This window comes from Diplotaxodon limnothrissa, linkage group LG15, assembly GCF_057381915.1.
Source record: "Diplotaxodon limnothrissa isolate DT_005_m linkage group LG15, D_limnothrissa_male_GT1.1, whole genome shotgun sequence".
Classification (NCBI taxonomy): Eukaryota; Metazoa; Chordata; class Actinopteri; order Cichliformes; family Cichlidae; genus Diplotaxodon; species Diplotaxodon limnothrissa.
The window spans coordinates 31,504,824-31,517,821 of record NC_140610.1 but is presented as its reverse complement, the minus strand read 5'-3'; the positions used below and the strand labels follow the sequence as shown (position 1 = coordinate 31,517,821).

The window sequence follows — 12,998 nt, the reverse complement described above, 5'->3', positions numbered from 1 at the left end:
TGTCCTACTTTTTCCCTTTATTGATCTCTATCCACATATATTCCATCATGCACCACCCACCGATCATTTCCCTAATCTAGAACAGTGTAGCCAAGAACCCACAACTGTGGTATGGAGGCATGCAAACAGTTGAGGTCTCAGATTCTCAAAGCAATATCCAGATCGTTGAAATTTCAGCACCAGTACTTTTTACAGTCCATGTCTCCAAGCGTGTAAATGAGACTTTTTTTTTTTCATTACTAGTGAAATAATCCCAGAGCCACTGAACACACAGGGAAATATCATAATCCCAATTTTTTGAAATCCATGTGGAAAACAGCTTATGAGGAAAGGTTAATTAGCTGCAGACAACTGAATCTGGAAGGAAGTCGCGCTCATTAGCGCAATGTCTGGATGTAGCCTTAAAAACACAATATTTTGCACACCTCCAGAGTCACCGTTTGAATGTTTGCTAATAAGAAGTCTGGTGATTTAGCGACTGCGTCTCCACTTCTCTCTCTCTTTCAGCACTCTGGCTCCCGCCTTGGTTACCAAAGCAATGTCCAAGGTTCCACTCAACCCCAGAGCACCATGGGATACTCATCATCAACCCAGCAGAGCTCCCAGTACTCCCACCAGACCCACCGTTACTGAGGATCCTTGTCACTCCCTAACCAGCAGAGGAGTCAAGCTCCTCCTTGTCTTCAGCCAACCCTCAACAACCTCAGCTCCACGGCTCCCGTGTCCCGGTTGGACCCTTGTCCCTTCATTACATCATTCCAACTCCAGTCATCCTTCTTTTCAAACTGCCCTCACCTTTGACCTTTCGCCCGACAGCCTTCAGCGGCACTGTAACACGAAGGCTGATGAACATAGGAACCAAACGAAATCCAATGAGAAAACAAATTCTGCCTCATCGGCGCGTTGAAACACTTTTAAATCGACTGGGGAAAAAAAAGGTGTAAGATAGATGTCAAGGCGTCTCACACACAGACTCAGAACCGTGGCACTTACAAACACAACGTTCCTCACCAGGAAGAATCGCAGCTGTGTTCAAGTATATTATATAGCACCTTTTTCTATTTGAGTTTTTTTCTCCTGCTCGTTTGCTAGACTTTTCAAGTTTAACTTGTCATTATAAATATTGTTACATACAGAAGCGATCAGATGTGAGGCAACTTAAAAGGAAAAGCCCTTTACTGTCATCTCTAGTGTATAATTATCACGGATAATCAAATGACGATAAGCTAAAGTTTGAGCTAAACCCAACCTTTTAAGAAAAAAGTTTCTACAAAGAAAAAAAACCTCAGCTTTTAAGCTGATGTCATTGCAGGGAAATATAAAAACAATTAACTTAAATCTTGATATTATAGGGTTTCTATATTTAGAAGTGTTTATCTAGATTTGGATTTGGAATGTAAGAAAAGCAGTTGTCTTTTTACAGCTTCTGTATAATGTGATCACGCCATCACTTTTAGAAGTAAGAACCATTTAACAGCTGAGCTTTGCTTTCTGTGATGGCAGCGTCTTCGGGAGGTTTTGACACCTCTTGTTGGTGGCCGGCAGCTCCGGAGTGCGTTCTTGTTCGCTGGTTTTCACTTTGCTGTGACACCTGTGTTATTTTGGACCCTTGAAACATTTAAGGTTTCTGAAGATGCGCATAATCGTACAGGGCAGCTAAACAGTACGCTTCCCCCCCTCCGACATATGCTTCTTGAGACTGTTACTGCCTGATGTCAGATTGTTTTTTTTTAAGATTTTATTGTTATCTCTGTTGTCCCGTGGGCGTGTATGAGCGTGTGCACGTGTGTGTGTGTACAGTATGTTTTTTATGCATGTTGTTTATCCTTTTACTTACTAGAACTGCACTGACCACTGAACCGATCTGCAAAGAGCTGGAACAAATGTGAGGCTCGCCCTCTTCCATATCACCCTTGCGGTGCCACACTGAGTATGCAGGTAGAGACTGGGGTACATTCAAAGACAATGGGTGCTTTCTTTAGTACATGCATGGAGGTATGAGCAACTTATTTACATTTTTATATCCAGTGTATACAACCCGTTGTATGTCTGAGTTCATTTTGAATTAATGAATCAACTTGTGAGAAAAGTGAAATGAAGGACATTTAATAAGTGCTACAATTGAAGAAGCTGTGAGGGAAACACTCTAGTTTCTCGCTGAGACTTAAATGACCAGGTTGATATGCTCACTCCCACCCTCTGTGTTCTGACTAGTAGTTCTCTAGTCAGAGCACAGTGTTGAATATAGTATATATGTCAATTAAATAAGTTTTGTAGTGTATAACACTCCCAGGGTTGCCGTACTCCTGTTCCCTGTGCAGGAATTGCCTTTTTTTTTAATATCGTTATGAACAAGGGACAGCAAAACTGTTGGGTCAAATATGAATGTCAATCTCAATGGAGCCTGTGTCTGTACTGAGACACCCTCCAGTCATTTGGGACCCCTTCACCCAAGTTCTGACTGGTGTTTTTGACAACGCTTTTCATCTTAGTCAAATCAATGTATGTTGCTCTGTGCAACCTGAGTCTATCATGTGGGTGGTACCAAGCCAAGTTGTGAGACATGAATGCCTTTCAGTGCTAGAAATTCAGCAAAATTGTTCTTCCGAAATGTAGAAAGTGAAAAAGTCACAATAAATGTCACAATATATGTATTACATTGTTAGTAGCGCAACCTGCCAACTACTATTATTACCACTATATTACTATTATAATCAATATAATTCTCAACATTGCCTGTATCTTTAGTGTAGAGCCATTCCTGGTAGCTAATTAGCTTAGCCTAGCATAAATCCTGGAAACACTAAAGGAGAGCTAGCATGGGGCTATTAGAGGATAACAGCTTTTCTTAAGCTCATGGGTTTTGTTTTTTTTAAAGCTAATGATGTTATATGTGGACATTTTAATACGTTTACTATTTATTTTTTTAAACTACTTCTTAGAACAACTTATCTGTATGACACTTTAAACTTCAGTGTTTTGTGTAGGTCAAACTAGTGATGTATAACATGCTAACTTATGAGCTAAAATGTGCTTGTAGCCTGTAATAAATAAATACAATAATACTAATAACAAAAATAAAATAAAAAAAGATCCAGGCTAGTTGTTTCCCCCTATTTCTAGTTTTTATGCTAAGCTAAACTGATGGGCTGGTAGTAACATTTTTAAATTTTGCTGCAGACATGAGTGTGATATCAGTGTTTTTATCTAACTCTTGGTAATGAGCAAAACATAATGGCTGCATTACCACAAATCTGTTTTTCTTCCTTAAGCACAAAGTCTTCTTTTTCAAGTAATACTTCATTACATTTCAGAAGATCATATTGATCATATCTTATTTTTTTAAACACAAACCAATTTGTCTTCAGTATTTTTGAAAATCTGATTTTTTTTTATATGGGGATTTTCCTTTTCAGAATTTCTTTCAGGCGTTTACAGAAAAGTTATTAGGGATCTGTTCACATACAAAATTGTCTTTGAGGCTGTTTTTCACTGTTAGAAGTGGCAATGCGCAGCATGGACTAGTTAAAATTATTATGCAGATTATTATCTGCACCACAATATATTGTTAAAAAAAATGCTACCTACACAGTATGTAACACTATGAACTAGTTCATACGGTATGTTTACCTTTGATACTTACAGTAAACTTTGCTAAAAGCATTTCTAGTATTAATTTTACGGGTTATAATACTAACAATACAACAGTAAGAGCAAGTCTTCTCTTTTCATATCCTCCTGACAACTTGCTCCATCATGAATGACCACCCTGCATGCTGTGTTAAAGAATGCACCCAGTTATTTGACTAACTGCATTTGCCCCCATACAGAGGAAAAGAGACATTGTGTTTATTGCACGTGTGACCTGCAGTTTAATTAGGAAACACTGACACCTTGTGGCTGGAAAGAGAACTGGACCTCTGTCCTTATCAAAGCTGTAATAGTACAAATAGATAATGGTGTTAGGGATTTTTTTTATTAATCAGAACATGCAAGATATGTGTGTATAATGAAAATAATTGTATTTCTGTGTCCAGTTATGGTTCACTGATGCTTAAAAGTACCCACCCGCGTTACATTAGCAACATCATTAGAATTTTACCACTGAATAGAACTTTTTTAAGGCTTTATGTTTCATGCATTGATACTAACTGCAGATAGGTGGGTAGTCTCAGTTCTGCTTATTTTGTTCTGCTAAATTATGCTTATTTAAAGCAAAGTGCATCTGGATGGATCTTGTAACAGGATTCATGTCAAATTTTGACCTAAAATATGTTTGAAATCATGTTTTAAAAAAATATTGTTGATTCTTAAACAAGAGAAAGTCCTTTCTAGTGTTGTAGGTTTGTCACAGTTTTAGTCAAAATTGTCCACAATGTGAAAAAAGTGTGAAAATTTACATACTGCTGGGTTTTTCATTTAAAACAGGACATGCATAATCTGAGTGTGTGGTTGTTTCTGTAAATGGCCACTATCTACATTTTTAGTGCATACATTGTCTGATGAGATGAGATATGGATACTGTTTAAAATCAAACCTTTTTCAAAATTCAAAGATATAATGTCAGTTAATGTCCCACAGGTCTTTGATAACCCGTATAGAGTTACAGAGCTTAGAGTTTTAGAGGTTTTATGGACTGTTGCCCGTTTGGCACAATATCTTTGGTTTCTGAAGAATGTGAGCATGCTAAATAGACCAAAATCCATAAAACAGCTGGATTAACCTAAACCTACCCCTAACCAGAAAGACCCAGGTTAATTTTTTCAATTAAAAAATATAGTAATTAGATTCAGATAACTTTGTTTATTATAGTATTTAGTTTTATTTTATTTATTTAGTTTATTCTAAACTGCATTTATTAAAATTATGTAAATGTGGAAAAACTGCAAATTTAGTTTGTGGGTTTTTTCCCCACAGCCATTTTTAAAAACAAGCCGCTCAGAGCATGTGTGTCCTGTTTCTAAAGCCCATAGAAAAATCTCCCAGTTATGCCTTTTTTTTTTCTTCATGCTAAGCGATTCTGAACTGTTCAGTGTTTACATGACACAAAGGCAGGGTCCTTTATGTTTTAAACTCATTTAAAGCTGCAGTAATTGATATTTTTGGTCTCTTGGGGCAGGAGGACATAAAGCAACATGTAACACCTCCCTATGAATCTTTCAAGAAATTTGGAAGGTGATTAGATGAGCAAAATGTCTTTCACCTTCCAAACCATGTCTGCGGAGAGTGTCTTAGCTGAAAAACCATAACAAGCAGCAGTCTGAGGAGCTTGGAAAGCTAGCAGTCAGTCAGCATGTCAATGGTTACACCTTCCTGTTGCCAGGCTAGTATGAAAAATGTGCACATAAAAGGCACACTGGCATTAGTGTTGCTGAGTTGCTTTTGCTGCATGTTAAAAAATGGACATGTTGCCATTCCTTGGTAACGAACATGGAGAAAAACATGCAAGCAGCCTTTTTTTTTTTTTTTTAAATGAAAATAAACCAAAACAGTTCAAAGGTCTTTGAGTATTCCATAAAACTGTTTATAATTCTTTCTGGATCCATCACTTTGTGGCCCCTTTAATGGGAAGCATGGTCATTGAAGCTTTTGCTTATCTAAAAATCTTGATTATAGCAGCTTTAAAGAGAAACTTAAAGGAATGCACCTGTACCTGAAATGTCCAGATGAAGTAGCTTTTTGCACTCCGTGTCTTTAGTTCATCTTTACTTCTACTGTTTTCTGACAGACTGGCAGACAGATCCACTGGTTGGGGGGGGGAGGTCAGTGGCACACAGTAGGGATCTAAACCAGCAGTTATTCAAAGGTTTTGGCCTCCCGTTACTGTGTGTATTTGAAGTTGAAGTGAGTAGCAGTGAGGATATGTTGAGACTCTTTGTTGTACATTTCTCTCTCCACACAAACGAGGTGTCACAAGTATTACTAATGAGCACGAGGCTCCAGCAAAAGACAAACTCCTATGCAAAGAAATCCCAGACTAAAGCTTTTACCTGTTTCTAGGTTTTGCAGTTGACAGGTTTTATTATATTTTATTGGGTGATGTGTATTCCTTTCTTGTGAAATACTGAGTACAGTAGACCAAGACAGCTCTCATTTATGTCCTTTTCCCCCCACAGCATTTTAAAATGTACTCTAAAAGAATTATTGTAAAGAAATGCATATATATATGAATAGTATACAATCATATTTATTTTTTCCATACATGTATTAATAATACCCATGTTTGAATTTCCTCTGCCTTAACTATAGTAGCTATAGAAAGGGACCTCTGTCAGACAGACCCGCCTTCGCTAGACCATAGTTCTCCTGCTCCTGGTTGTTTCCTCTTCATAAATAAGCTCACGTGGAATGAACGTCTAGTTACTGAATGTGTTCACACCACCTCACTGTACAGTAGAATGAAGGTGACGCCGACGCCTGTGATCGCTCACTGGCTTCGGTTCCACAGTGTTGCTGTCCTTACTTACAGGAATGATAACTAACGGTCCACGTTTTAGTTTGAGTGGATGGTGCCTTTTTTTTTCTTTTTTAAATTTCATCAGCTAAACTTGTCATGGGGTTTTAATTTTGTATTTTCACACTTCCTCTGTCAGTCTTTTATTTTTCTTGTTACTATGTAGCATATTGTTAGCAGCTAAGTATCTATTTGATTTGACTGCAAAGAATCCTGATGCAGGATTGGCTGTTGTTTTCTCTGCTCATAGATATCGTCCTCACACATTACTGAAGCGCAGTTATGTTTTGAAATGCTGTACATAAAAAACATTTTAAGGACTTCTCATTGAGATATAGTAATTGTCTTCTAATGCACTGTCGTTGCTAAAATATCTAGTGGTAAATAAAAAATATGGTATTTAATGTTTTTTAATGTCTCGCTTTAGACACTAAACTTCTGGCAGTGCTATGAAAGTTAGAAGGTAGGTGTGTGCGTGCGTGTGTGTGTGTGTGTGTGTGTGTGTGTGTGTGTGTGTGTGTGTGTGTGTGTGTGTGTGTGTGTGTGTGTGTGTGTGTGTGGAAGGACACTTACTTGTACAACGCTTTTATAAAATCTAGTGCACCTCTAGGCTGCCCGTCCTCTCACATCGCCTCTTTTTTGATAGTATTGCATGTGCCTGTCTTTTTCCAATGGAGAACATAAGCACTTACTGTCGCTCTCGCAACACTTTGTACAGGCGGACAGACGCTCCATCTGCAGAGTTGAAAGAAGTGATGCCATTTGCCTTTTTTTTTTTAAAAAAGAAAAGAAATTGGCATAAAAATCACAAAATGTTTCCACTGACACTCTGTCCCATTGTGGGGGGGGGGGGGGGGGGATTAGAGAGGAAGCAGAAAAGTAACTGTTATTTAAAAACCTTTTTTGTAATTACCATCTGCAAATTTTGACTAAAGCTTTCAATAAAAATCACCTTTTTTTTTTCAAGAGGCTTTTCTTTGCCCAGGTCGCCATTGTAAATAAGAATGTGCTTATAATTACTTGCCTGGTGGTTAAGTTAAGGTGACACTGACTTGCTGCGCCACCTTGTGGTACAAATTGGTATTGCAAGGAAGTACGGCACGGTCCTAGTTGAACTTCATTTGTTATCTCTTTAACACCTTGCATAGATGTTTTCATGGCAGCTGTTTCTTCACATCCTGTTGAAAGCTTTAGCTCATTTTTGAAGGTTTATAATGTTTTTGAAAATGGGTATTTACAAAAAGTACCTCCCCCCACCCCCCCCACCCGAGCCACATCAGAGTGATGCTTTGCAGATTGGGGTGTCTGTCCATTTTTGACATTCTATCTGTATTACGTGAGTGCGTGTGAGCGTGAGTTTGAAATATACATATGGCCTAAATGGTATTGTCTTTTCATAGTGTTTATAGATAAAGCAGCAATAGGTCGGCGAAAAAGCGAAAATCCGAAAAAGTAAAAATTTATTTAGCTGCTTTTAGCAAACTTGTCCAAATTTCACTGTACAAATGACTGTTAAATGAGAAGAAGTCATGTATATTTATTTTATATCCTCTATTATAATAAAAGCCTCTTTTGTCTGAATCTGTTTCGTTGTGCAGTTGTTGGGAGAGTTGCTGCTTGACAGGGCAGCAACGTTGCAGCTGTTAGTATTCACCACTTGGCGGCACCCGAGGGTGTCTGTTTAATGTGCTGCTGAATCATTTTCAGACTATTCCTAATGTCAGTACTCAATATTCATAAACCTAAGTGACTTAGTCATTACAAGACCTAGAGTTTTTCCAGTTCACAAAGTTGTGCATCCATCAAGGATTTGATTATTTAATCATTTTTTTTATTCCAACATCCCATATATTGAATAACAGCATGAGTCAATGGTTTGGACGTTGTTCTCATTAAAGGGAAATGATAAGAGATAGGACCATAACGGTCTTATTTTATGCTATAATCTGCTTATTTTATGCTATAATCTGTTTAGGATGTTGATTCTTTGAATGTGTGCCTGTCCCAGCTGACCATCATCACTTCAGGACACAAATAGGCATGGTTATTTCAAACTCCCTTTTTTGGTTCTTGGACTCTACTAGACTCGCTTTGCATCATTCAAAGTTCATAATAATCCACCTCTGTCTGGTTGGTCTTGGTTTGTGAAGCGACAGGTGGATCTGTGAAACCACGTGCCTGTTGGCTTGTAATTGACATGTTGTGAGCCAGGGAGTGTATAAAGAATGATCCTCATTCTTGAGTTGTAGAATAACCAAAACTGACAAAAGACTACAGTGGTGTGAAAAGCTTTTGCCCTCTTCCTAATTTCTCTTTTTTCATATTTGTTGCACATTTCAGATGATCAAATAAATTATAATATTATGTAAAGATAACTCAAGTAAAGACAAAATGCTGTTTTAATGATGATTATTGATTTACTACCTGGCTGGGTGTGAAAAAGTAATTAATTACTCCCTAAACCTAAAAACTGGTTGCGCCAGCTTTGGCAGCAAAAACTGCTATCGAGTGTTTGTGATAACTGGCAATGAGTCTTTCGCATCACTGTGGAGGAATTATGGCCCACTCTTCTTTGCAGAACTGCTCGAGAGTTATTGAGCATGAGTGGATTGTTTAAAGTCATGCTAAAGCATCTCAGTCAGATTTAAATCTGGACTTTGACTAGGCCACTCCAACACCTTTCTTTCAGGATTTTCTGGTAGAGAGCAGGAAATCCTGGGATGAATCAGTGTTGTACCTACACTTAACAGACAACTGAGCAAAGATTTTAAATCTCAGCCTGCCACAAAAACACACAAGTTTGTTCCTATTTCTTCAGTTGAAACTATAAAAATGCCAACGATAACAAGTATAAAACTGTATTTTTCCACCAACAAGGTGATTCCCAGAGATATTAGCGTTAAACTTGGCATATCTTGGTATTGATCCTAAACTTACTGCCAATGCAGTAAAAGCATACCTGGATAGAAAAACACATACAACAGCCCTTTGTCAGTCCTGGGTTGGGTTCCCCAAAATCTGGACCTCAACAACATTGAAGCAGTGGGTTGACTGCGGATCAGGAGGCAGGGAAGGTCATCTACTAACTTGAAGGTTGGTGCAGTTGGTGGTTGATTTCATCCCTGGCTTTTCCAGTCTGCTGAACCCTAAGTTGCTCTTATATAAGGACCTTCCATTTACCAGTGTGGTAAATGGAAATTAAAGAATAGCCTGCCTAAGAGTTGGAGCTGTGTTGAAGAATAAAGATGGTTGCATCGAATATTGACTTCTATGCGTATTAGAACTGTACAAACTCTGTTTTTGGCTTCTGTATTTCCATGTATGTTTGCACATGTTGCTCAAGACTTTTGGACAATACCGTACCTGCAAAGCATCCTGCCAAAGAGCCAATAGTGTGCAAATGTCAGCGGTGATGGGTGCTAGCATAAAGTGATAAAGTATATTTTAGTCTGATTTATGGAGAAGTAAAGACTGGATGGACTGCAGAAAGTCAGCCTGTCCTAATTACTATCCCTGCTGGTGTTATAGGGTTACACACACTGGAGCGAATGTCTTTGGCTGATCTAAACACTTGTACCAACCAACAAGACATTCCAAAGGATGCGTCAAGTAAGCACTACATTCAGTTCTCCCTACAGGCTGCTGGTGTAAAACCACTGCAGACAAGCTGAGACTTGGCATCAGCTGCACGAGTTCTGGCAGAGGCGCTGGATTGACAGATCAGCCTGCGGTGTTACTGCTACCACTTGAGGGAAATTTATGACTTGGCTCAGAGAGCAGTAGAACGTGTTAACACAGATGGCCCCATTTCCTACTTCAGGTGCTGCAATAGCAACTAAAGAGCAAACTCATCCCACACGTGTAGCTTCCAGTTTAAACCCTACCACGGGCAGGGTTCAAACTGACCCTGGACCTCAGCATAAATTCTCAGAATTTGCAACTGCTATCTAAGGGATTGTACTCAGTTTAGGAAGAAATGCTTTGGTCTAATTAAAACTATCAGGAGCTTTGGTTTGGTAGTGATTCTGTTCAATAGCACCGACAACGACTTGTATGTACATGCAACTGACAGAGTATGACAAAACTTGCTGTGACAGACATTGCGTGCTGTAAATATAACTGATGTACAGCGTGGCCTGGCATCAAATAAGCGTTTAACAGAACACGCCTAAGCCAAAAGGAAAGTCCGGTGAGATGGTGAAACCTGGCCAATAAACCATGTGTGCTAGAAGAGGTTCTTCAATGTTCTTCTAATTTCTGGCATGTTTTTAGACAGGTGATCGCTTATATAAATAGATGTACCCAGTTTGTAATAATGAAAGTATATCTATAAGTAATCTCCTCTGTCACACCAACCCTCTGCATGTCCTCCTTCACATCCTTTGTCCAATATATTCAGCATCTCTCCTGTGCACATGTACAAACCATCTCATCCTGCCTCTCTAACGTCGTCTCTAAACCACTCAGTCTGAGCTGTCTGCTGATGTACTCATTTCTAGTCCTGTCCATCCTACTTACTTCCGATGAAAATCTTCATCTCTACCACCCCTTTGTTAGCGCTGTTGTTTCCAAGTTATACATCATGCCAGGTCTCAGTACTATCTCGTAAACCTTCCTAGCTACATTCTCCCAACAAAAGCTTTGAGTCTCTTATCACTTTCACACTGCATCTTTTTCGTGAAGTATGTATTCACCACAGCCATTTCCATTCTTCTTTCCACATCTCCTTAACACCATACCTACCCAACCCCTCCTCATCACCCCTTTGATTTCAAACTCATGTTCTAAAACTCTCTTTGTCAGCCCATTTATCCTGTCTTCGGAGTGGTACTAGAAGTGCACTGGCCTCCCTGTGGCTAAGTTTAGACCAGTGTTTTAACTGATAATATATAACATTTAGATCAGCTTTTACATTTTCAGTTGGTTATATATATTATATTACCCACAAGTTTGCAGAGCCACTTTTTTATTTTAGATTTGTCTTTTTATTACTATTTTTTGTTTTTGACCCAACATTGTAATGGAGTTTTGTGTTTTTGCTCTTTCACAGAACCACATATTCTGTTTACTAATAAATATTTTATACTTTTATACTCATAATTTGCCTGTTGTTTACATTCTCATCTTTTTTTTTTTTTTTTTTACTATTTTTAGTGTTTAGTTGTAGTTACAGTTACTGCTTATATTTGATTTGACTACTTTCCACTCTTGTCTTTTCCCCATGTGACCCCTTATTTACTTGTTATTGTTATTTAATAATAATAATAATAATAATAATAATAATGTATACTTTATTCCTGTGTTACTTTGCTAGTTAGTTGTCTTCTGTGTCTTGCAAGCTGTTTTCCAGGTTGATAGTGCGTACTGTGTCTAATCCTCATTAGTGGGAGGGTGGGAGAGAGTTCCTTTAATTGCGGAGTGCCACAGTGTCTTTTAACCTCACGCCAATGCTTCTAGACTAGGGGTGTTAAACACAAGGCCCCGGGCTCAGAGGTATCGATGTACCTCTGAATGTGGCAGTATGTAACAGCTGTCGCTTGTTAGTGAAAGCCACATTGCCACCTTTAAGTATTAATAAAGGTTAAACAGGTGAGTTTGCCATGTACGATTGTAATAAAGGGGCACGCTATCCTTAGAGGCCAAAACCTGTAAAGTTGGGCGTTTTAACATGGGAATCTACTTGAGAGCAAGCCACTCGTAACAGCATTTCGAGGAACTGCAGTCACTTTGTCACTACCATGGTGACTTCATTTTTGACCTCTAGAGCAGGGGTGGGCAAACTATGACCCGCGGGCCACCTCCGGCCTTTTGATCTTTTTATTCCGGCCCGCTGAAGTTTGGTGTGTCTCATCCATGTCTCAAGCCATGAAGTTGCGGGGCGGGGCATGGAGTATGAAGTTACTGTAATTAAGTACTCATTTGCGCTGTCAAAATTGAAAACTGTACCACCAATAGCCCGGGCTACTCTCTGTTGTTACTCTGCTACTACTCTGAACCTATCTGCAACAATAAGTGGGCGAAAGAAAAGAAAAGTCGACAGTGAGTGCAGAGTGTTTAACAAGGAATGGACAACTAATTACCTTTTCACAGAAGTTTGGTTAAAGGCCGTATGTCTGTATTTGCCAAGAAACCATTGCGGTCTTAAAGGAATACAACATGAGCCGTCACTTTTCCACCAAGCATGCTAATTATGCTAACAACCAGTTGACACAAGAACACACGACTACCGCTCAGAGATTAGCAGCTAGTTTGCAGGTTCAGCAAAACACCTTTATCCAACAAACTACCATCCAGGAATCAAGCACGAAGGCAAGTTATATACTGAGCCAAAAAGTTTGCCCACACCTGCTCTAGAGGCTGGTCAAATTCTGTGTTTAAAGTAGGAGGTTGGAAATCAAGAGTTCCAAGCGGAAATTTTCAACTGGAATGCCAATCAATCCAGGTTTCTTACATTTACTTAGAAAAAGTCAAAAATCCAAGACGGCACCAGTGCACATAAACACTAATGAAACTGCAAAACTTATACTGTACCAGAGTACTGTAT

At 38.8% G+C, this 12,998-nt stretch overlaps 1 protein-coding gene across 1 annotated transcript in view; it reads left to right on the top strand.

Moving 5' to 3' along the window:
• Nucleotides 1-3,171, top strand: part of cdk19 (cyclin dependent kinase 19) — a 63,899-nt gene extending 60,728 nt beyond the window's left edge. Inside the window, exon 13 of the mRNA XM_085372496.1 lies at nt 508-3,171. Coding sequence (XP_085228622.1) covers nt 508-633 — 126 coding nt within the window. The 3' untranslated portion in view covers nt 634-3,171. The remainder of the gene's footprint in view (nt 1-507) is intronic.
• The last annotated feature ends 9,827 nt before the right edge of the window (nt 3,172-12,998 follow it).